The following is a 24,853-nucleotide window of genomic DNA, read 5'->3' on the forward strand; positions in this document are numbered from 1 at the left end:
AATTTGTTCTAGTATTTAAGAAGGCCAAAAAAAGTAAATGTGAATATAAAAAATAATAAAATGACATGTAAATAGGATTAAAATTAATTTTCTCTATGTCATATAAATAAAACTAGATAAATACATGCATATATAGGTGCATAGAGCACTAGTGTATGAATATTAATATGTGTGTGAGTGTGTTTTGAAAGATTTTTTTTAAAAAAAAAATTGGGATTGGGAGCCCAAAAATTCCTCATTTACTATCAATTGGCTATACTCTTAATATATATTAAGGGGGTGGACAAGTTCGAGAGGCCACAATGCCCCTTCGGATAAACCTAGGTTCACCCTTATTTGTCATAGAACTTGCCATCTTTAAATAGGGTCATTCTAAAGAATCAAACCTAAGTTCTCTTTCTTGAGGGTTGTAGTCCACATTCAGTGTGCCAACCTCTCATTGATAACCTATCATTTTCTCTTTTATTTTAAATTTCAAATTTTTATCATAATACATAATATAAAATTATATATTTTATTACTTATATTTTTAGTGGAGTTTCTTTTATTCCACGCTCAGTGTCATGGAATTATTTTATATTATTCATCCTGCAACTATTTCTCATTATGAATATTTTTAACTTATTTTAAATTTTAAAATTTAGTTTTTTTGGTTTGATTGAAACTAAATTTAACAAATATATAAATTTAAGTGCCTACTTTGCTATCCAAATTACATGTAATATCAAAGTGTTTAAGACATCACATAATATCTCAGAGCATAAAATCAACTTTCATAAATCCTTGGCACAACAACAACAACAACAACAATAATAACCTTCACAAGAAAAATAGGCTCCTTCACAATCCTTTCATGCATGAGAAGCACTTTTCATTTCAGTCCCTTAGAGAACTTGAGCAGTACTCGACAAAGATAATGTGTAGAGAATACATAATGGTGCTATAAGATATTTTGATAAAGCGCGTTCCCTTCGAATTGATCTAAAAATCATCAATGTGAAGCTAAAAATGAGCTCAAATAACAGAGGGAGGGAAGATGCATGACGAGTATGATATCGGCCCAAGTCAGAATGAATAACATTTATTGTTTACACAACTCTTATGCTCCTGTCGCAGGTACATGTTCAATGTCACTTGCTGGTAAACGTGATTTGAAGAGTCAAATTATTATAATCTCTAACCTTAAAAAAAAAAATACAATCATTAATCCCAATAGTTTTATTAGATTTTACTTTTAGTATTTATATTTTTTTCCAGTGTGAAAACATTGAAACTGTATAATAGATTTCATTTAATTTTATCAAAACTATAGGAACAGAAAACACTAAAAAAACTACAGACTAAAAACAAAATCCAATAAAATTATAGGGATTAATGATTATGTTTTTTCTTAAAAAAGGGAGGCCTTGGGAAATATATATGATCAAGAAATAGTATCCCTATGAATATAAATCATCACCTAACAAAGTGGAATGAAAGCTTCCTTTGAAGAAAATCAGGTGATTTGCATTTTGACACCAAGCAAAGTTGAACTATTCTTGATGGAAGATAAAGGATATGTAAATTGACACAACCAGAATTTACACGTTTGGCAGAAGCAGTTGTCAACATCTAAATGAAATTTCCTGTTCTCTGGCAATCTTGATTGATAACTATCTTTTCAAATTTGGCTTAACCAGACTAGATCCAGTCCACCAATTTGAGCCAGATTTCTTCCTCATCCCCCTTTTCTTCCCAGAGACATTGGATTTTGAAGCAGACCAAAATTTCAAATTGTTAGACAGCAAATTAGGCACAGAATTATTCTTGGCAACAAAGTCCGGAGGGGAAACTGATTTCCGCACTTTAACTGATTCTTTGGTTTTTTCCATGAACTGATTTCTAGCTGAAAATGTGTTTTTGATTCTGTCAGGAGAAGAAGAATTTGGATTGTACAGATTCAAGTCATCAGATGGCCTTAGCATGTTCAAATTATTTACATGATTGGACTTCTCTTGATTTTCACTAACAATCTTATCAATACGAGTTTTCAAATTGAGAACTTCAGATTGTGCCGCTTCAATCTTTTCAAAGAAGCTCACCAAGAACTTATCAGTATCATTATGGTCAATAGAAGACAATAAATCATTCTCAAGATGAGAGAATATGTCATCATTACACTTGATCTCTTCATTACTCTCAGGATTCCGTGCTGTTATCAATGAAACACAAAGAAAGGTGTGAGCAATGATATTGCAAAAGAATTATTTGAACTTTTTCATCCACAACTTAAATATAAGCGTGTCAAATATTGTAAATTTGGTACTCACCTTCAACAACTCCTTTGACATTATTCAAACAACTATTGGCTTTTTTCAAAGGAGCATGACTAGCAGAGTACTTTTCTTCTGTAAAATTAGAGAAGAAAATAGGGATATTTGATTATGACTGTAAATAAAATATGCAATAATAAAAACTGAAAACAGAAACCAACCCAGAAACTTCATACCATAATATGAGAGCACACGATGGTCAGATGTATAAGAGGCTAAATTACATGTCTCCTCAACTCTCTTCCGTTTCTTCCTCTTCATTACTTTTTTCCCACAAATTCCCCCAGTTAGAGGTGCTAACTTGGTATCAATTCCATCTGATGCGAAATTTGCTGACATAATCTGCCTTCTATAATCATATGCTGCAATTTCTTTTTCATATTTAAGTTCTTGAGATCGAAGTTTCTTCAGTTGTAATTCTATCCACTTACAACGCCACCTCAAAGGACGTATGAAACTCTTCCAATGACTTGTCAACTTCTTCCTCCTGAACATTTAATAGAACAAACCATGTAAGCAATTGGTAATCTTATGAAACTCATATCAACCAAAAGAATGTCATTTGAAGAAAAATATGACCCAAATCAGTAGCTTAATTATGTCAACAAATAAATTTAAAATTTGTACTTACAAAAAGGCCATCTTACATAAAATGAATGTTAAGTAATGCATCATTAATAATTAAGATTTCAAAACATAAAATTTGATATTACAGCACCAAAACCCAAGGAACGTTTTTACAACCTGATCGGAAAATATAAGCTTTCAAATGAATAGTAAGTAATGCATCATTAACTATTAAGATTTCAAAACATAAAATTTGATATTACAGCACCAAAACCCAAGGAACGTTTTTACAACCTGATCGGAAAATATAAGCTTTCACCAACATTGTCACTGTTTTTGATAGGTATCTAAGTGGGTTTATTATGCACTTCAATAGCTAGTTTTTGAAGTAGGGTTTTCCATCTTACCTAGATACTTATCAATTGGTATTAGAGTCAAGTTGTCAGTGATTTTGAAGAGGGCTACATTTGAAAGGTTTTGACCACCAGGAAGCCGAGTTAAGTGCCATGGAATGCAAATGTTAACTTTTCATAGAGGGCCAATTATGGAGATTTGGTAGTATAGAACACTAAGTCCCACATTGAATAGTAGGGAAGTTCAATAGGGTATTTAAGTGAGTTGTTTTCCACCTCAACAACTACTTTTAAGAGTAGAGTTTCCTATCCAACTTAGATACCCATTAATTGGTATTAGAATCAAGTTGTTGGCTACCCATGAAAGGTTTTGACTAGCAGAAAGTCAATAATTTAAGTGCCATAGAGTGTAGCCATTGGGACGTCAACTTTCTATAGGGACTAATTGATAGAAACTTGATAATACAGAATATTAATTCCCACATTGAATAATATGGGGTACTCAATAGGGTATTTAAGTAAGTTGATTCTATAATTTCTATAGCTAGTTTTTTGGGATCGGATTCCCCATCCTACTTAGGTACCCATCAATTGGTATCAAAACTAAGTCATCAACGGTTTTAAGGAGGGCTGCTCATAGAGAGTTCTGATCGATAGAAGGCCAAGTTAAGTATCATGAGGTTAGTTCTCTTATCTCAACAAATAACTTTTAAGGTAGGGTTCCCCATCCCATTTAAGTACTTGTAATAGCAAAGCTTGTTGAATTGGAATTTCTAAAATCGACACCCCCTTTTTGGGTCCCTTTTCAATTCCTTACTTATCAAGTTTTTATTTCTTGACTTGGTATTATATTATTTTCTTTTGCACTTGTGATTGGTGAAGGTATATTTTACCATTAATTTTGAGAGTTAATGTTCATCGTCATCATGAAATGCCATTGAATGAAATTGAGAGCTCTTGAATATGATATAATATGTGTATGAGTTAGCTTTCCATGAAGGGCTAATTGATGGAGACTTAGTAGTATGGGATACCAAGTTATACATTGAGTAATATGGGATACTTAATGAGTATTTAAATAGTTTAGTTCTCCATCTCAACAATTAGCGTTTTAGGTAGAATTTCTTATTCCACTCAAGTATTCATCAATTGGTATCAAAATCAGGTTGTCAATAATTCCGAAGAGGATTACCCATGAAAGATTTTGACTTATGGAAAGCTGAGTTAAGTGTCATAGAGTACAGCCATTAGGATGTCAACTTTCCATAGTGGCCAATAGATGAATACTTTGTAGTAAGGGATACCAAGTTCCACATTGGGTAGAATGAGATATTCAGTAAGGTAGTTAGATAGGTTCTTATCTCACTTCAACAAATAGCTTTTGGGGCAGGGTTCTTCATCATATTTAGTATGAGAGCCAAGTTGTCGGCATGGAAATATTATAGCTAGACTATACCACTTTTCTTAATGGGATAAATCAATAATCAGAGATAATGAACCCCTGAATGCATGTGGATAATTAGGAATAGGTACATGTAAAATTATATGGTATGAAGTTCATCTTATCTCTTTTCTTCCAGTTTTGTTTTCTTAGTTCTTGCAAGCAAGACAAAGAAGACATGCATGAAAAGAAATCAAAACAAAAACAAACCTCTTTAGAGATGGCTCACAATATTGATAAAACATGGATGAGAATGGATTGTTGGCATAAATATGTGATACCACTTCATCATCACTGAATAGTAAAGTATTCTCTGTGCTAGATCCGGAATCACTAAAAGAACTGAAAGACTCAGTGACATCATCATAAGAATCTCTCATTATCAAAGCCTCACTAGACTTTGCACCCCCAGTTATATTAACTTCCACATCCTCATCTCCTCCAGAGGAAGTAGTCTGTTCAGTTGGCAATGCTTCCTTTTCATAAGGATTATCCTTGTTGCTAGTTCTAGATTGCAGAACCTTTTGCCCCGAAAATAAAGAGACATGTATGTTCTCCTCGTCAACCCAATTTTTTAGGCCAGGTTCCACCTTCAAATAAGGGCTCATCTTAGTAAATCATATAATCTACATCGCTCCTGAGATGCAGATAACAAATTTTGATAAAGAAGTCAAGAAATACCTCAAATCAAGAATAAAAAAGAATATTATTCAATTTATCAAGTTTAAAGCATTACTAGTCTAACCTGACTAAAACCTATTAGCTAGGAAGCTCACATTAGGAGAATTCAAGTAAATCATAAAGGAAAAAATAATTATGAAATTATAAAAAATAAATAAAACTCCCCGGTAAAATAACAAGAGGTACAAGATTAACAAGATGAAGGGATCTTTTTAAGACAGTCATTCAATTCTCTCCTAAATAGTTTGTACTCATGAAGAGTTCAGAAAAAAAGAGGGAAAGCCCCATGATAGTCCCTGAATGCCCAAAAAAAAAAAACTCTAATGAATTAACCACGTGGCATCTCCTGGACACTTTTATATTCCTTGAATATATTGTGTGACGTATAATGAAAACTCCAAAGAATTAAAACCTTCCCATTAAAAACAAAAATTTCTTCAACGTTTTTTTGTTCGAATAAAATCAGTAGTTCAATTTTTAAAAGGGTGGTAAATCTGAAAACAGAATTAACAAAACACGTGAGTGCAAAAATATTCAACAAGCATAAATTTAAATGCAAGGTACAAACTCATCTTCCTCGGTTTAAACTAAAGATGTCAAAGCTACAACCAAATCTTGATGAATTGGAATTTCTAGAATTAGCACCACTTTTCAATTTCTTACTTATCAAGAACTGGCATTATATTTTCTTCTGTGATGAGTCCAGGCATATTTTTGCATTAATTGTTTCTTTGGACGTACCTTATCAGAGAGTTAATGATCATTGAGAGCTTCTGCAGAAGAAGAGTATGGCAAAGAATAAGAAAAGAGAAGGAGATGGGTAAGTCTGAGTGGCGCGAAAAATCGAGAAAGGAAAATATAATATCATGAACAGAAAATTAGCTGCAGATTTGTGGCTTCTGTTGATGTTGTGACTTGATGATGGCACGATTCTCTCTCTTTCTTATTTTCTGTTTAAATCAATAAAAAATTAAATCCTAACCGTCAAAATGCTGATCTTATAATAATAAAAAAAAAAGGAAGGGGAGAAAAAGAAAATAGGAAAGGAAAAAGGAGATAATCATCTTTTTAATTAATTTGACTTGGCAACTCAACTCTTATCTAATGCTTTGTTTGAGGCGCAAGCTTGTGATTCAAGACTTCAAATTCCGATTTTTAAGTTTAATTAGTTTCTAATTTTTACTATTTTTCAAAATATATCCTTTCGCAATTTTCTCTTTATTTTTTTTTTTTGGCCAAAACACATTCCTTCAGGGGATAGTAGAAACTGCAAACTATTGTTTTAAATCATGATTAAAAAAAACTATAGTTTTAAATTAAAATATAATAAATATATAATTTTAAAAAGCCAGTATAGTACGTGTATAATTTATATAAATAATTAATCAATTCTTTAATTTAATCATATATCTATATATTTAGTATAGTTAATAATTATCCTCTTCGTTTACCTTTTCTTATTTTCAGTTTCACTCTTCTTATAGAAAGATTTTTGAGAGAACGACAATAAAATCTCAATATAAAAATATTTTTGTACTTGACAAAATTTTATATATATATATATATATATAAGTAAGATAATAGGCTACTTGTCATTTTATATATAAAAGTAGTAATGAAAAATTTAATCATTTAAAAAAGAGTAATAAAATTATTTTATATTTTTGTACAATAATAAAATTAAGTTCTATTTTTATTTTCACAAGTCAGGCTTGGAAATAAAAAACTATGTGTAATATAAAATAAAAAGGTGGTTACTAGTTTTATATATTTTATTTTCCTAAAACTAGACAATTTATTTGAAATTCAAATTAATATTTAGTTGTAGAAAAATTTTACGTAATATTTTCATGAATCTCTACAGTTTTATAGCATTTTCTCTCATTTACCTCCTTAGACTGTGTAATCAATTTATCTTATTTAATTTGAAAATGTGCATTATGTTGCTCTCTTAAAAAAATACAGGTTTAAAATTCAGTTGATTTAAAATTTTAAAATTTTCTAGATTTTAATAATAAGAAGCACTATATTAAACAATAATTTTCAGTAGGATAACTGCTAAATAAAATATTGTAAATTAGGATTTTTAATAAAAATAGATAAAATATGTTTTGATAACAATAGATAATAATTATTTCCGAAACCCAAAATTTAATGAGAAAATTTACTTATTCATTGATTACCTAAAAATCATATTATATTGATTCAAAATTTATTGAAATTCAAATTGACCCATTTGGAAAAGGATTAATATTTCTTAAATATATTGGAAATGAATTCATAAAACAAGCTGTATATTCATGACATATGTCCCTCTATGCAAATTCGTATATTCATGACACATGTCTTTTTTTTTTCAAAAAAAAATCTTGCAATAAAATTAATATATATTTTCTAATAAATTATAAATGTGTCGGTTAAAAAAATTATAACTCTATCTATTTGAAATTCAAACTGACTCATTTAAAAAGATTATTCTTTCTTAAACGGATAGGAAAAACAATTAAAAAAACATATATGCGTATTATTTTGTAAAACAATGGATACTGACTACAAATATGTAATATGTAAGTATGTATATAAAAGATTCTAAATATGCGAATTATTTTATAAATCTATTTGAAATTTATTTTTCTTTAGATTTATTTTCCTTTAATTAGATCTACCTATTATGATAGCGAATAAATCTTTTGTTCTTCCTTTTTATTATGGTATCTCTTGTACATTTGTATCACGTTGGAAACAAAATATTTTACCCTCGGCTAAAAAATATAAAATATTTTTAACTAAATTTAAGCCTTAATAATATAATTATTTGTCGTCAAACTACCTCTATTTTTTTACAGTTATCCTTATTTAATAAGATATTTTACCTTAAATTGAATATAAAAATTTACAAAAAAATGAATATAAAATGATTTATTTAATAAGGACATTTTTTTAAAAAAAAGACAATGATTACATCTTAAAAAATTAAAAATACTTTATATTTTTGAACATCTAACTCTTTAAAAAATTACTTACATTTTTTTGGGCTAAGGGAGTATTTCTTTTATTAGTTTATATTTCAGATTACATGTTAAAGACAAATAGTTTTCCTATGTGTTATATAAATTTTGAGAGATAAATTATCATACTTATAATTTTTGAATAGCACAATTAGCTCTAATTTCAGAATTTTATTAGTTTAGCTGTGAAGATACTATACCAATTAGCTTTTGAAAGTTTAATTTGATTAGTTTAGTTACTTTTCCAAACACATGTAACCCAGCATTACCTTAGGGTAGGGGTGAAAATAAACCAAACCCATAACAGAGGCCTCCAACTAGAGTTGAAAAACTTATAGACTCAGCTCTTAAGCTGGATTTTTTATTTTAAACTCTTTTTTCAAAACCTAACTCTTATTTAAAGGGCTCAAGGCCAGGCTCGTAAGCCCTATTATAAAAAAATTTTAAAAAATTAAAATAAAATTAAGCACTACAAATTAATTAAAATATTTTAAAATTAAAAAAATTAAAATTCTCATAATATTTGAGAAATTAAACAATACACATTTAGAAATTTAGTAATAAAATTTAAATCTTGGTTAAAAAATAATTCATTTTTTATAAATACACAAACATAATAATTATAGGAAAATAAAAATATCAAAAATTTTATACTATACACTGATACTTATCAAATTATATTAAATTAATTTTATAATAAATTAAAATTAATGATAATATAATATATGTAGGATTAGAGTTTCAAGTGAGCAGGTCATTGGTTTTAAAGGCATGTTTCATTAAAGAAAAAAATTAATAATAGTATAATAAGGCTTGAAAAGATACCTAGGCCCGAACCCTTTTTTATAGTGCTTATCAGGGCTAAGTCTTCAAGTTTAGTTATTTTAAAAAAATTATTTTTAAAGCCTGAACCCTTATTTAAATAAGGCCTTTAAGCTCGACCTAACTTTTATTCCCAGCTCTACCTACAGCCCAACCTATTTCAAGCTTACTTATTAAATAGACGCAGGCCAGATTCAAACTTTTAGTTAAGCCTATTTAGTTAAAAAGATCAAACCTATTTTTTCAAGGCCTAACCTACGAGCCCAACAAGCCAACATATATATATATATATATATATTATGTAATATATCACAAACATATTAGTTTTATCATTTAATTTTTAATCAATCTATTTTTTTTTGTATTTCTAGTTATATTTTCAATCATATTATATATTAATATTAATATTGTTATTTTATTGTTAAATTATATTGTAGATAGTCAGTCCTTTCAATCATTATATATTATAATTTATAAATCAAGTTATAAATTATATATTATAATAATGTTAAAGTATATTTAAGATATTTAAAATTAAAATGCGAGCCTATTTAAAAAATTTATTTTTTAAGTAGGCTTTTAAATAAACTTTCAAGTTAAATTAGGCTTTAGACAGACTCAAGCCTAAGCTGTGAAAAATGTCTTATACAAACTTTAGATCAGACTCAAACTTCTAATTTATCATGCAGATTTAGACTTATTTGATCAAAATATAACTCGGCCTAACCTATTTCAACTCTTACCTTAAGGTCCCTCTTTTGCTATCAAGTTCGCAAACATTCATGGAATTGTCCGATCTCTCTTATAAGAGGCGTGTGCATTTGGTGCTCTTTCTTATCTTAATTCTAGTCCTCTATTTCATTTTAAAATAATTTTTATCATTTGTTTAAATTAATTTTAAATATTTTTAATATTACATTTATTAATTAAAAATATAAAAATTTTAATATTAAATTTGAACTATCTAGAACACATGTAAATGATTAATTTATAATTTTTTAGTATTAAATTAGATTATTCAAATTATATCTGAACTAAGTCAATCTGGACAATCAAATTATAAAAATTTTTAATATTAAATTAAATTTTTTAAATTAAATTTATATTAGCCAGATTGATAATGAATAGATTTATTAAATTTTTTATATTTTATAAATTTTATTTTACTAAATATAAAATAAAAATAAAAATTTTTAAATTTAAATGATCTAAACCTCTTCAAAAGTGATGGGTATTATGGTGCTCATTTTCTAATAAATAGTCATGACAGCCTAGATAAAATATTAAAAAAATTATATTTTTTAAATTAATAAATATAATATTAAAATATTTAAAAATTAAATGAAATGAATGACACATATTTTAAAATAAAATGAAGAGTCAGGATTACTCTCAGTCTTAATGAGCATTTAGCACACTCAATAAAAACAACGTGTTTTGAATTTTAAAAATAATTAACTAATTTGTTAAAATATAAATTCACTAAAAATGTATAATTTTAAAAATAATGAATTAATTTATTATGAATATAATTGCGCTAAAATTTCTGGCAAAAAATATAGTCATAATATTGAATAATTACATATACCTATAAAATTGGCACGTGTGACACACACACACACACACACACACACACACACATACATACATACATATATATATATATGATATGCGTGCGCGCGCACTAAGCAGAGCTGCTGCCGATTCCATTCTGTTATCGACTTATCGTCCTTCACTCTCACTCTGCGTTGCTTTTCCTCCACGGCGAATCAACTCTTGACGTATTCGCAGAACAATTCTCTCTCCTCCGGTAAGGGTCTTCGTTTTGACGTTTTCTAAGAGATTTTGTTCCTGTCAAGATTTTGTTTCTCCGGAATTTGCGTGGTTCCGATTTGAATTATATTGATTCCGCAACGTTTTGAGCGTGACTATTTGCTTAGAAATTTTTCATTAGGCTCTATTCGGGTTTTTTTTTTTTTTTTGGAACGAGGTTGGAGAATTGTAGCGTTCGGGATTTTCTGGCCCTAGAATGAAGAATCGCTGAAGATGGTGACTGGTTTTGGTTAGGGTCACGTTTTGCAGGTCTTGACTATTTATTGAGGGAATCACAGTGTTAGCGAAGTTATTGATTTTTTTTTTTATAAGCTACTTGATTTTGTTTCTTTTCAAGAGAAGTGTGTTCACGCACACAAATGTGGATAGATAGACATTTTAGCTTAACTTCGGAGCAGAAGTCATAAACTTTAAATGGTTTTGAAAAAAATTGTTTTAGATTATCATATAAAAAAATGAAGGTTTGGATCAACCATCGACCTAATCATAAATGAAGTTGATACAAACTAGAGTTCTATATATTTTTCGTGTGAAGTTTGTAAACTTATTGGGAGTCTTATTTTCCTACTCCTTGCTTGAAGTTGACAGGGTTTTATCATGTGTTGAGTAGGTTTCATCATCTACTTACTTATGTGGATTGTGTGGAATGGCTGTCCCTGGCTTTCTAATTGAAAATTTTATGTGGTAATTATTTTTCTCCTTCAAAATACGCAGTTTAAAATGGCTGAAGTAGAAGAGTATCGCTGCTTCATTGGTGGCCTTTCATGGTCAACATCTGATAGAAAGTTAATGGATTCATTTGAAAAGTTTGGAAACCTTCTTGAAGCCCGGGTAACATATTCTATATTTCTGTATTATCAGTATTATCATTGCACTTGTACTGTTTACAGTTATTGTTGATTAGCCAAGAACCTTTGGTTCAACTGGCACGACTTGTGATGTTTACCCTGTGGGTTCGAGCTGTGCCTACAAATGTTTCGACATTTGCCAACTCAAAAGAAAGTTATTGTTGATTTTTTTTTCCCCTTAGAAATTCGTTTATGCTGCCTATGTTATACTTTTTGATTGGGTTTCCAGTTTCTCTTCTATCCTTTCTGATATAGTGAGATAAATGTAAATTCTACTAAGTCCTGGCTTCAAATCAAAATTCAGTAAACCAGAAGAAGAGCTTTTTGACATATTATAAGTGGAAGCTAGCTTTTCAAGCATCATATATGATTGGGTGTACCTGTTCATTGTCTATTTATATGCATCTTGCTTTTGAACAGACATATATTCTTAAGGCATTACATTTATATCCTCGATCTAGGTTGCTGTTGACAAGTTCTCTGGTCGATCTCGTGGTTTTGGATTTGTAACATTTGATGATCAGAAAGCTATGGAAGATGCCATTGAGGCCATGAATGGGCAGAATTTAGATGGTCGAACTATTACTGTTGACAAGGCAAAACCTCAACAAGGATCAGCTAGAGATGATAGTGATCGGTACCGAGAACATGGTCGTGATCGTAATCATTACCGAGATTATGGGGGTGGTCGAGGTTCTAATGGTGGTGAGTGCTTCAAGTGTGGCAAACCTGGTCATTTCGCTAGAGAGTGCCCTGGTGAAGGGGGAAGAGGTGGAAAGTATGGTGGCAGAGAAAGTAGATATGGTGGCAGTGGCGGTGGAGGTCGTTATGGTCCTGATAGGAATGCTGATCGTTATTCTGGTGGGCGATACAGGGATGCTGGTAGACATGGAGATTATGGAAATGATCGATATAGTCGTGATCGCACTGGACCTTATGAGCAGAGAGGAACAGGAGGCTTTCGTTCTGGATAGAATTTTTTTTCTTCTCATTGAGGCATGCAATTTCACTCTTAATATATGTTGTTCATCATGGCTGTAATGGAACTGTAAATGTGATTTTTCATCTTTTAGACTGGAGGAGTTACCATTATCCCTTCAATTATCATTCACAATGACTATGTTCTGAGATTGTTCAATGGATGGATCTCTGATATCAATGTTCTGATGTGCAATACACTGCACATACACCATACCCTTTTTATGTTCCAAAATGCTGATTTTTAAGCTTGTTGAAATCTTGTGCATGACCTGTTGTGGTCAAATTCCATTATGCTCTATGGGCTGAGTATCTTGTGAGTTGTGACATGCATGGGAGAGCATATACATAGTTACCACTGAATTACCAGTTTCATCCTAGGAGGTATAGAAAGAGTTTGTGTTCGTATGGGTTTTTAAATGACCATAGTGAAGTTTTTGTCTTTGGATTTTGCTTCTGATTTGGAGAGAAAAGTCTTACATATAGAATACCCATTTGGTGTCTTGTTTTAGGATGTTTGAGTAACAAGTAGCACAACTACTTTCTCATTTGTTACATTTCAGCTCTGGTTTGTATTCTTGGAAGATTCTTGGCTAATAACCATTGTCTTTTTTGGATTCCTTTTATTGTTCCTCTGTTGCTGACAGAAGAATGGACATGCATGGTCCTTTAAGCTTCAAACTCTTCGGCTGCAACAAGTCACCACCTGAATATGAAACTTGAAAATTTTAACAGAAATTGTAAGGATGCTTTTGGTATATAAATTTTATATTGAGTAGGGCAAACTTGGTTCGTCAGAACAACAGATTGCAACAAGGTGCTGCAAAAGTGGGGGATGGATGGAAAATGATGAGATGGTAAATGATATGGGATTTCATTGTTAGTAAAACCCAGGTGGGGGTGGGTAGAGAATATGCTTTTATTCAGGCCTCCTTTATGATGGTGCTTTCATAAAATCTTTTTAAAATAGGGCTAATACGACAAGAAATGTTAGATTCTTTGCAATGAGGGAACTCAGGAATATTCTCTCTTGGATATGGCAAAAAATTTGGAACTTAACTAAATCCATGCATTATATAGGAAAACAACTTCCAGTTAGCTATATAACAACTTAATCGGTGCCTAGAGGTTTTCAAAAAATTTTGATTTTTGATTGTTTATACTTTTCCTCTCATTGAAAGCAATTCTATTCAAGATACAATCACTCACTAAATGTGGATACATCTCTTAGTAGAGATTTGAATATTGTTTCGTTATGTTGCAAAGGACTAATCCCCTACATTTGACCCAACCCTCATTGGTACAATAATAATAAGCATTATTCTACTAGGTAGGTTCGGCTGCATAAATTGTATGATACCATTATACTTTATCATTTATCAAACTTTTAGAAATATTAACTAAGAGAGGTATCACTCAATAATTTTCAAAAGTATTTTTTTTAACCTTCCTTTACCCTTTTTAATGAAGTTGAAAGTTATTTGTTCCACTTTATTCACAAGTGCCTCTCACAATTTTCTTTATATATGTCCAAACTATCTTTAAATAATTTTTTACCATTGTCCCCTCAATAAATATCTCACTCACTTTTTCTCTTACATGCTTATTTCAAATTTATCTTTACGTATATATTCATACATCCATCTTAACATTTTTATTTTTACCATTCCAAATTTATATTCTTGCTATCTCATTAAAACTCAACATTCACTATTATATAACATTGCTCGTGATGTTTTCATAATTTTAATCTTCATATATTAATATAATTGTTCATAAATATAATTTAGTACTTAATATTAGCGCCTTTTATCAATATTTTTTTTTTGAATAAAAATGGATAAAAGGAAAAGGGAAATGCTTAGAGGGAACTAATTCCTCTGCTTATCTCATTCAATCCAACAACCCCTACATTATCTGGGAGGATCAGTAAAGGGAAAAAGAAAAAAGAAAAAGAAACAAAGAAAGAAAGAAAAATTAAAATGATTTTCCGTACTATTTGTTGACCTAGCATGCAAGTTTGTGCATTCATTTGCTTCATGACAGACTTAATAATATTCATAATAATCAAAGTCCGGTGAAGCCAATTAACTTGGTCAAGCCAAAAGTGATAGCCATGGCCATCCAACCTCCGATCACAACCCTAACACAAGACCCTCTCACTGAAGTTTTTCCGATCACCGCTCCGACGCCACCGAAAACCATCAATGCCAAGCTAGCCAGGGCAGCCACCACCGCCATCCTCACCCTATAATCCCTTATAAACACAGCTCCGACCAGCGGCACCACTGCACCGGCGGAAAATGCCAGCGCTGATGCTGCGGCAGCCTGAACTGGATTCGGAAGCTTGTCCTTCTCATCATCTTCAACCTCTTTTGTGTTGTTGTTAGCTGCTCTTTCTCTCTTCATCTGAGCTAACTCTATGTCTCTCTGAGTGTACACTGACACAAACTCCCCTATGGCCATGCTACAAGCTCCGGCGACTAGACCCGCGAAGCCGGCGAGGAGCATGGCTCTGATGTCTTGTCTGACAGCACCAACACCTATCATGAGTGAAGTCACAGTAACCAGCCCATCATTGGCTCCTAACATTGCAGCCCTAAGCCATTGTGCCCTTTGAGAGTAGTTAATGGTGTTGATGTGGTCTTCTTCTTCATTAGGGTTAATTACAGGGATCTCAACATGGCTTGGTAGGGTTTCCTTAGGGTTATTATGATGAGAAGAAGCCATAGATATATGTTAATGGTGAAGATAGAATTGAAGAGAAATTTCAAGGAAGGAAGTGTTTTTGAAGTACATGACTCTTATTGAGAAGAAGGTATTATATAGAGAAGTGTCATATAGCAATAGCATTGGGTTGCATTGGAGATTATGGGCCTCAATCATTTAGTGATGAAGTAGTGGTGATAGAGTGGAGAGCACTCAGAACGGTGATGACTTATTTTGTTTAATAATTCTTCAAAAATGAATACTTTGTATATACTAAGAGAGAGAGAGATATATATATATATAAGTGCATAAGTATATGCATGTGTGTCTATCTCATATATATATATATATATATATCCTTATTTCATTATAGTCATGAACTCATATCTTGTCAAAACTAGCTGGATTCAAATTAAACTCTAACTAATTTGATTTGAGCCAAGTAGAAACATGAGGAACCAAAGTTTTTCAATAAACATTTAAGGCAGTTGCATTCCTAAGCACTAATTACAAATTAGGAAGAATGACAATTAAGTCCTAGAAGTGACCATTAATGATAATTGCATCTTTGATAAATTTATTTGAAATATAAATAGCAAATATCAATTCAAATAATTATTAATTTAGGAGTTGCAATTATAAATAAGATATTTAAATTTTAAATGTAATTCTCAATTTATAATTACAATTTTTGTTTATAACTGTATAAATTAATATTTATAATGTATTCTTTAAAAAAGGTTATTGATGATCTAACTGTTATTAATTGCCTCTTCAATTTTGAGAGTTTATTCTCATTCTTCCATTAAACTATTAGCTCCATATACCACTAGTTAACTATGCATAGTAGTTTCATTGTGATTTTTTTTCCATCTAAATTATTCATAAATACTCTTTCAAAAATTTATACCGATAAATGAAAATTTGGGATTATTTTTTTAATATATATATATATATATATATAACATCCCCCTCTAGCATGAAAACTTATTAGACTTGAAGTATAGATAAACATAAATATGCCTAATAATAAAAAAAATAATCATCATACATTTAAACCTTAGATGGAAAAAAAAAACAAATTAAACACAATGGCCACAGTTGAAAAATACAATAACAACAAAAGCATAATACATATTATCTCAACGATTTGCGTCTGGTTTTCTACAATCCCTTAGCGTCCCTTTTCGTCATGGCACCAAACACAACCACATATTTAGCTCAAAAATTTAAGGTAATTGGTTTGATTTTGATTAATAATATGTCTAATAATAATATCCTAGAATGTGCTTATATAATTAGATCGATAAGAATCGGTCCTGTAATGTAATTGGATTTGGATTCCCTCGTTTGAGGAGATAAGAAGCAAAAGGGTATACATAATTAATCATATATAGAGAAATACAAAGTGTGGCAATTTTAAAAATGAAGGGAGTGTGGCTTGCACAAGCAAGGTTAGTGGAAGCCTATCTGTTGATTAGCAGTATGATTAAACAACAAATTCATGATTAAGAAATTAATGATGAAATGATGAGTGATATAATTATATATTATCGGAGGGAGTGTGGATTCCACGCAGAAGGCACAAGCAAACGGGCAAACTAAACAATAAATTAAAAGAAGAGAATACTTTTTTTCCAATTCCTTGTTGACTAAGAAACATTTCCCAGAGTGGAAACATGAATTAGTGCTTCGTGGGTTTTCAATTAGTGGATTGGTGATCTGTTCAATTTTTTTTTATAATGCTGTTTAAAGTTACAATCCAATCTTCTTTGAGGTGGTTTTATTGTTGAATAGAAATGTAATATAATGAAATGATTTGATTAAAAAAATAAAATGGATTAGAATAATTGTGGATTATAGAAAGGTAAAAATGATAAAGATATCATAGCCATACATAAAATAAGAGAGAAGGAAGAATGTGGATAAAAGACTTTATTCATGTCAATCACAATGTTATTTAATTTCTCTCTATCATTACATGACCTGTCCTCTCACTATCATTTACATTTTATTATTGTATATAGTCTTTTAAAAAAAATTTGTTAAAATTTTTAGTTTGCAATACACACACTTATATATACTCTTTTCAATTCAAATTGTAAGAGACTTCCGACGATAATTCACATACTAATAAAAATAGTTACTCCCTCTAAATCAAAATATATAATATTGATGATTATTTTACGGCTTAAAAAAATTTAGTAAAACCTTGATCTTTTAAAAAAGTTTACATTTTTCCACCTTAATAATAATAATTGAAAAATGCTATGCATCATTTTTTTAAAAAAAAAGTAATAAATAAAGTATGGGTATAGTTGAAAATATAATTATAAAAACTTCTTAATTTGTGTTTTAAGGACCAATTTGATAATTGAAAAAAATTTAATAATGGTCCAAAAGCTTCATTGTCCCTCTATAAATTTTAATTTTTTAATTAAAGATCGAAGTAAAAGAATAAATTAAGGAACCAACTTGTGCCTTTCTCGTGGTATCCGCGCTCCATAAAGTTTAGTTTCTTTCTAAATTATTTGTCATTGTTTAATTAAAAAAATTTCATTATATTCTCTTGAATTTTCGCACTCCAAGAAAATGGAATGACAGAAAAATGCTTCAACATGCTTAATTATTTAAATAATATTTGATTAATTAAAATAATCTTACATGCTTAATTAATTATTTAATTTTTTGGCAAAGATAAATATTGAACTAGCTAAACATAATATTGAGAAACCAACGATGCATGATTAATTAGACCGAGTGGAAGAGATCATATTTTCTAAAAGTAAGGTCAATGTTTTAAATCTATGTACAGAAAAAATATCTCGAACCCAAGTAGTGATTGAATGTGTTCGCACGTGTGAGTGAGAGAGAGAGAGAGAGAGAGAGAGAGAGAGATTTAAGGTAAGCAATATACAATGTGGATTAGTGGTTTTGAATTCTTTATACATAACCATTTTTACTAAACAAACACAATTTTTCTTATTTTTTTTCTTAACCTGTGTCAATTTAATTAATGTTTGAATGGAAAATTGGTCTCTAATTTATAAGTCAAAAGTATTTAAGATTTTAAACTTAATTTTAATATAATATTCCTTTCAACTCTTTAAAATGATGTAATTTAATATCTATTGTTAACAAAAATTAACTTTAAGAGACAACTGACAAAAAAATAATAAAAAATAAACTGAAAAATACCGAAAAGAACTCAAAAATTATAAATAAGGATTTAAAAATTGTAAAACAAGACTAATAAAATTTTTTTGATCATTTTTTATAATCTTTGGTGTCCTTTTATATTATCTTTTAGTTAACTGATAGTCAAAATTAATTTTTATTAACAATAAAAATTAGATTGTACTGTTTTAAAAAATTAAAAAAAATATTTTGCTAAAAATGAGTTTAGAGTTTGAGATATTAATAAATCTATATTTAGGCGTTAATTTAATTTTTTATTCTTTAATTAATTATCTTTATCTTTCGTGCTCATGATTTTTTTCCAATGTTGATATTGTTAACTATAAATATCAGAATCAAAGCTCATAATTTATTAGAAGTTTACATCAGGTGTCCTTAAATTTGTTTTAAAAAATCACAAATATATATTTATTAAAAAAAAAATCCTCAAATGATAGACGTAGGGGGTTCCTATATACGATACCCATGCGACACACAAACCAACAAAGTCCCAATTATTGAATCAAGTATGGAATTTTAAAGTGTTTCATATTGTAATATGGAAAAAAAAATAAATGGAATAAAACTCATTGTTAATTAGACAATATAATTTTCTGATCAAACAAATTAGACAATATAATTAATCAAGTCTTAAACATTATTATAGTGAAATTTGAGTCACTATTTACACCTATTTAATTTTATGGAAAAGAAACACTCCAAGGTTTTACACAAGGAATAGTTTATGTATAGAAACGAATCATAAAATTATAAAATAAATTTGAAATCTCATGTCGTTAATTTATTATTGTAAAATTGTCAATTACTACTAAAAAAGTTATTAATAGAGTTGTTCAATTAATATTAAGTAGTAATAATTAATAAATTTTAGCGGTTGACAATTTTAGTAAAGAATATAAGATTTTTGAGTGATTTTATAATTTCATAAAAAATTTATTTAAATTCCTTGTATGAAATTTTAAAATCATTTTTCCTGCATAATATCAAAAACAAGTTTTGGCCCAAAAGCTTAAAAAAAAAAAAGTTAAGCACATTAAACTTTTCTATATGACATCGATATAGGAGTCCCCCCCCCCAAAAAAAAAAGTCTTAAAGTTACTCTTGATCTTGACTAAAAAAAAATTGAAATATTTAGAATTTTGAATTCAAATTATAGTATATACTAACACATTAAATAAAAATATTAAAGGTATTCTTGAAATACCCATAAAACCATCATTATTAATGACAGTCCCATACATAACTTGATGTTTAGTCTATTTTAGGGAAGAAATTAGGTTAGGCAACACATTATCTAGTACAATTTAAAAAGAATTCAAGATGAATTGGACTAAACTTGATCTATAAAATTGAAAGACTAGTTTAGGTAATCTAGTATTTGAATTTGTTTTTTATTTGTATTTTAATTTTTTGGGAAGCAACAATTCAATTGGTACAAAAATACCTATAATCATAAAACTTATCACAAAATGTTAAAACCTAATCACAATAAAATGATAACAATCTCCAACAACATTCAACAACAATAGAAAAGCATTAATGTTGCAGTCCATAATCATAGTTCCATAACAACCTTCACAAGGATAAAACACAACAAAATTACCAATAAGAATAAATTGATGCAACAAAAATAAAACAGATAATTAAATAAACCACAAAAGAAAAGCAAAAAACTACCGTATTATGCAGAAAATAAAATATGGCAATGATCATAGGCGGTGCTACATTGAAGTCGAGGTGGGCAAATGTATCCCTTGGGCTCAGAGAAAATTATTAAAAAAGTCTATGTATTCTAATATTTTGGATCTTTTAACCTAAATATTTTGCATCTCTTAGCTAAATTTTAAAAATTTTAAGTTCAATTTTTTAATTATATTTAAATAATTAATTTTAAAAATGTTGTACCCATAAACTAAGGTCCTGACGCTGTCACCAGCAATGATCACATTAAGAAATCAAAAGTGCACAGGGTGCATGTTATACGAAAACTACAGTATTATCATGAGAGGAGAATGGGAAGTTTTGGAAGGATAATAATGGGAGGGAGAACCAGCGAGTCATTTGAATGTTTCAGCATGAGAGGAATGGTAGAAACTAGAAAGAAAGGTTATTAAATTATCATGGTTACAATAAAGATATGAAGTGAAGAAAGACACAAAGTCAACTTTGTGAATATAGATTTGAGGAATTCTTCTTCAGAAAAGCAAGAGGCCAATATTGCAAGCAACATATTAGAAGAGAAATGGAGGAACTGGTGAATTGAATGATAATACAACTCTAGAAAGGAAAATCTTAAAAAATGGCTCTTTAAAAAAATAAAGGGATTAGACTGGACCAAACAGTTCAATTGTTCAGTTTCTAATTCAATTCGACTCGAATAGAAAATCTAATTTGGTTGGCTTTTTTTGAATTTGGCCAATTTTTTTTAAACTAGACCAGATATAGTTTCATTGGGTTGGATTGAATTATCAGGCTCTTGCACAGCCCTAGGTGGGGGTAATACTCCAAGTTTCTCATAATATTTAAGGATTGAATAAAAAAAAAAAGGTTCTGCGTGAGAATATTCTTTTGATCAATTCATCTACATTCAATACTCCTCTCAAATATGAGTACACGGTTAGGATTTAGTGTTCTGTGCTCATGCTTGAGATTAAAAGTTTAAAATTATAATTTTTCAAATGTTGTCTTTATTTAAAAAATAAATAATTGGGACATGTAGATTAAAAATGTTCTATTTTTAATTTTTAAAAAGATAATTTTACTTTTTTATTTATGAAAATAGTGGTAACTAGAACATTATTTTTAATTTTTATTTTGCATCTATTACAAAAAAATATTAAAGATATAATAATGAGAAAAATTAAATTAAACTGTCTAATTTGAATTTGAATGGTTCATTAACGATGAGTACTTCAAGTCCAAGGAATCCATTTTCTACAGTAGCAAAATATTAACAAATATTCAGTTAATTATAGCACATACACACATACACAGAATATAAGTTGGTTAGATTATCATGATGAGAAACTGAAACCTTATTTTTTTTTTGTCGTATTTTTTCTAATTGTGTCTAATTAACATTATTTTATGAAAATATGCAAATAAATGCTCAAAAGTCGTGCATCTAGTTAATCCACTATAGGCCCAACAATTTGTTTTTTGGGGTTTTAATGCATGCTTTTAAAGAGCTTAATATGAAGAGTATCTTTCACCATTAACAAAGACTTGGGTTCATTTGGGGAACGGATCTGGGGTTACACGTGTGAGTGCCAAATTTTAAATCATAAAAAATATAGGATGCTAGAATTATTTTTCTCTTTTTTTACAAGAAAGATTAGTGCTGGACTGCTGGTTATAACAAGTATGGGCCGGGACTTGACCCGCCCCATACTTGTTCTGGACATCCGAATGTTGCAAATAATTAATCAGGATTATGAAAATTAATTTTAGTATTTTTTTTAAAAATAAGTTAACCAAAATATCCAAGTTTGGTGATTAAGCTTGCAAGTCTGAGAGTACAATTTTTTTAAACTCAAATAAAGTAATTTCACAATCCCTTAACTAAATTTCCAACCTAATTGAAATGATTTCAACACTAAGAAATTTGTTAGCCAATTGCAAGTGTGGGAGTAAAAATATTTTCATAGTGATTTCATCATCTCTCTCAACTAAATTTTCAACCCATTTGAAATAATTTTAGCATTAATAAATTTTAAATTGGCATTTCAGACATAAACATTTTAGTCATGGTATTACTTTTAAAACTATAAAAAATGACCATGATCCTAAAATTTAATCTCATAATTTTATGGTCCTGATTTTGGTTATTTGTGATATTTAAATGTTATTATTTATGATTTTCCATTTCTTAGAATTGAGATTTTCCCCACTTATTATTATTATTTTTTGAGTGCACAACCCACACGACACTCTTGTACATTAGTCAAGATATTCCATTTTAGCGTATTAGGTGCTTCCTCTACAAGGCATTGTTATGTATTTGCCTTTATCTAGCTGACTCACCCTCAACGCTGAGGAAAAACATTGTGTGTGTTTTTTTTAATCTAGTCAAGATCAAATGAATAATTATTTTGAAAATATATATTTTATTTTAAAAAATAAAAACTCATATTAAATAAGAATTTCTCGAATATAATAATATTATTTGAAAAAATATTAAATATGTGTAAATACCTGCTTGAGTTCGGCGTGATGAGTGATAGGGATTTGTTTCCTTTAAGCAAAATGGCTAGAAGTTTTTTAGATCTTGACTCTTTTTATATATGAAACAAACATAATTGAGACTTACAAGAACTAGATTTAACAGAAGAGACTAATTTGTCATAATATAATGAATTAATATTTAAATTTTTATTTAAAGAATATCTCACATTTAATGTTCGATCGTACTTTAAACATAATTGTCTTCAAAAAAAATACAAAAAAAAAATTGATAGAGGTGTACTTGTAAGTTTTTTATATCTTTAAGGAGATTAGTCTTTTTGTTTTTGTTTTTTTTGTTTTTAGTAAGATTAGTCTCTTTTTAACATTTTCTGTGATTAAAAGATTGAAAAATAAATTTCTTTTCATTATTTTTTCTAACAAAAAATTAAAGGTTAAAATCATGCAGACCAATAATTACAACATACTCAACCTCTCAATTACTTTTATCACTTTTTTTTGACAATAAGTTTACTGCGGCACATGGCTTTTTTTCTTTCAAGTTATTAAAAAAGCTAAGACAGGTTTAAAAAAAATAAAAATCACAGAACACTCCCCCCCCCCCAACAGATTCTTTTCAGTTTTATTTATAAATCATTTTTATCAACCTCATCAATATTAATATAAAATAAAAAAAGTAAGTAAAGTTTTAAACATAACCCTCAATTAGTTAAAAGTAAAAAATAAATAAATTATATAATATTATTTTTTATGTCTCCTCTCTCTCATTTTTCAAGAGTAATTTAAAAATTTTAATTTAAAATAAAATAATTTTATCGGTTAGTGATTTATAAAATAGATCAAAATGTATTTTTAGATGATGCTTGATACATAGGAGGGTATACACACACCACTAAGTACTAATGATTGGTTACAATACATAGGAGGGTTTAACGAATTTATTTTTTTTTTAAATGAACAAGAGGAATTATAATTTTTTTAAAAAATAAGATATAAGAGAAAAGGGTAAGAAAAATTAATTTAAAAATTTTAATCCTACTCCTTATTTATTAAAAAAAATTGAACTTATTAAATTTCTTGTCTAAAATGGCCCCTCTGGTGGTAAAAAAAAGGGAGTCTTGGCCCAAAGTCTTTGATGGACCCACACGCTTCTTTTGTCACTTCAAAACCCCAAATTTAACCCAAAGTCTTGGCTTTGCTCTGCTTACACTCCCCATCTTCACAGATCCAAATTTAATGTTAAATTTTTTTATAATATTCAAATATACTTTTTTGGCCAAAAAAATTTAATATTAACTTTTTTGATAATTTTTAATATTAAATTTAAATCATTTATATTGAACCTAAATTGTCCATACTATTGATCCTATTTATTAAATTTTTTATAAAGAAAAAAATAATTTAAAAATCTTAATCCCACTTCTTATTATTATTTTTTAAAAACAAGTTGAACTTATTAAAATTTCTTGTCAAAAATAGGGGTGTTCAATCTAAACCCGTCCCGATTGGTCCGATATTGTTCCAATCATATCGGGACGGGTCTTGTCCCGGCCCGAAAATAATCGGGACGGGACAGGAAAGAGGTTTGGGACGGGACGGGACACGGGATTACCATCGGGACGTCCCGTCCCGTCCCGAATATTATATATATTATTTTTTATTTTAAATATATAAATTATATTAATATAATTTATACTTATATTAATTATATCAATTATAATTTTAATACTTACAATTCTTATTTAAAACTAAAGTTTTTTTATATTGATAATTTTAATGGCATGGAGTAAACATGACGATATCTTTCTTTATAATATATTAATTATATTAATATAATTTATTCTTATATATATATCTATTTAATAACTTTTATTTACAACGTATTTTTTGCTTATTTTTAGAAGAGTAATTAGCTTAGTAC

General features: G+C 29.0%; 3 protein-coding genes across 4 annotated transcripts; 1 reads left to right on the forward strand and 2 right to left on the reverse strand.

Annotated features, from left to right (window-relative positions):
- Window positions 1-1,585: 1,585 nt before the first annotated feature.
- Window positions 1,586-5,303, reverse strand: LOC129285240 (uncharacterized). The gene is made up of 4 exons (XM_054920831.1): window positions 4,884-5,303; window positions 2,489-2,799; window positions 2,310-2,387; window positions 1,586-2,191 (listed from the first exon to the last, which is right to left on the reverse strand). The coding sequence occupies exons 1-4, from the start codon at window positions 5,279-5,281 to the stop codon at window positions 1,653-1,655; spliced, it is 1,326 nt and encodes a 441-aa protein (XP_054776806.1). The 5' UTR covers window positions 5,282-5,303; the 3' UTR covers window positions 1,586-1,652.
- A 5,567-nt stretch (window positions 5,304-10,870) lies between these two features.
- Window positions 10,871-13,024, forward strand: LOC129286759 (glycine-rich RNA-binding protein RZ1A-like). Of its 2 annotated transcripts, none has more exons than XM_054922776.1 (3): window positions 10,871-10,994; window positions 11,732-11,848; window positions 12,327-13,024. In XM_054922776.1, exons 2-3 carry the CDS (start codon window positions 11,738-11,740, stop codon window positions 12,837-12,839), a joined length of 624 nt encoding a protein of 207 aa, XP_054778751.1. In that variant the 5' UTR covers window positions 10,871-10,994; window positions 11,732-11,737; the 3' UTR covers window positions 12,840-13,024. The 2 variants fall into 2 exon arrangements, with proteins under 2 accessions (XP_054778751.1, XP_054778752.1); XM_054922777.1 differs by lacking the exon at window positions 10,871-10,994 and adding an exon at window positions 11,177-11,266.
- Window positions 13,025-14,704: 1,680 nt separating this feature from the next.
- On the reverse strand, window positions 14,705-15,630 carry LOC129287095 (vacuolar iron transporter homolog 4-like). The gene has a single exon (XM_054923248.1). It carries the CDS (start codon window positions 15,571-15,573, stop codon window positions 14,911-14,913), a length of 663 nt encoding a protein of 220 aa, XP_054779223.1. The 5' UTR covers window positions 15,574-15,630; the 3' UTR covers window positions 14,705-14,910.
- Window positions 15,631-24,853: the final 9,223 nt, after the last annotated feature.

The sequence above is a fragment of the Prosopis cineraria genome, unplaced genomic scaffold, assembly GCF_029017545.1.
Source record: "Prosopis cineraria cultivar Desert tree isolate PC_DT_omini unplaced genomic scaffold, ASM2901754v1 PC11, whole genome shotgun sequence".
NCBI classification, from domain to species: Eukaryota; Viridiplantae; Streptophyta; class Magnoliopsida; order Fabales; family Fabaceae; genus Prosopis; species Prosopis cineraria.

Excerpts from the sequence above, each read along its gene's own strand:
- LOC129287095 (XM_054923248.1), bottom strand. The coding sequence starts at position 15,573 with ATGGCTTCTTCTCATCATAATAACCCTAAGGAAACCCTACCAAGCCAT.
- LOC129286759 (XM_054922776.1), top strand. The coding sequence starts at position 11,738 with ATGGCTGAAGTAGAAGAGTATCGCTGCTTCATTGGTGGCCTTTCATGG. Across the intron at positions 11,849-12,326 it reads GAAACCTTCTTGAAGCCCGG|GTTGCTGTTGACAAGTTCTC; the intron begins GTAACATATTCT and ends TCCTCGATCTAG.
- LOC129285240 (XM_054920831.1), bottom strand. The coding sequence starts at position 5,281 with ATGAGCCCTTATTTGAAGGTGGAACCTGGCCTAAAAAATTGGGTTGAC. Across the intron at positions 2,388-2,488 it reads TCGTGTGCTCTCATATTATG|AAGAAAAGTACTCTGCTAGT; the intron begins GTATGAAGTTTC and ends CTAATTTTACAG. Across the intron at positions 2,192-2,309 it reads TGTCAAAGGAGTTGTTGAAG|CACGGAATCCTGAGAGTAAT; the intron begins GTGAGTACCAAA and ends CATTGATAACAG.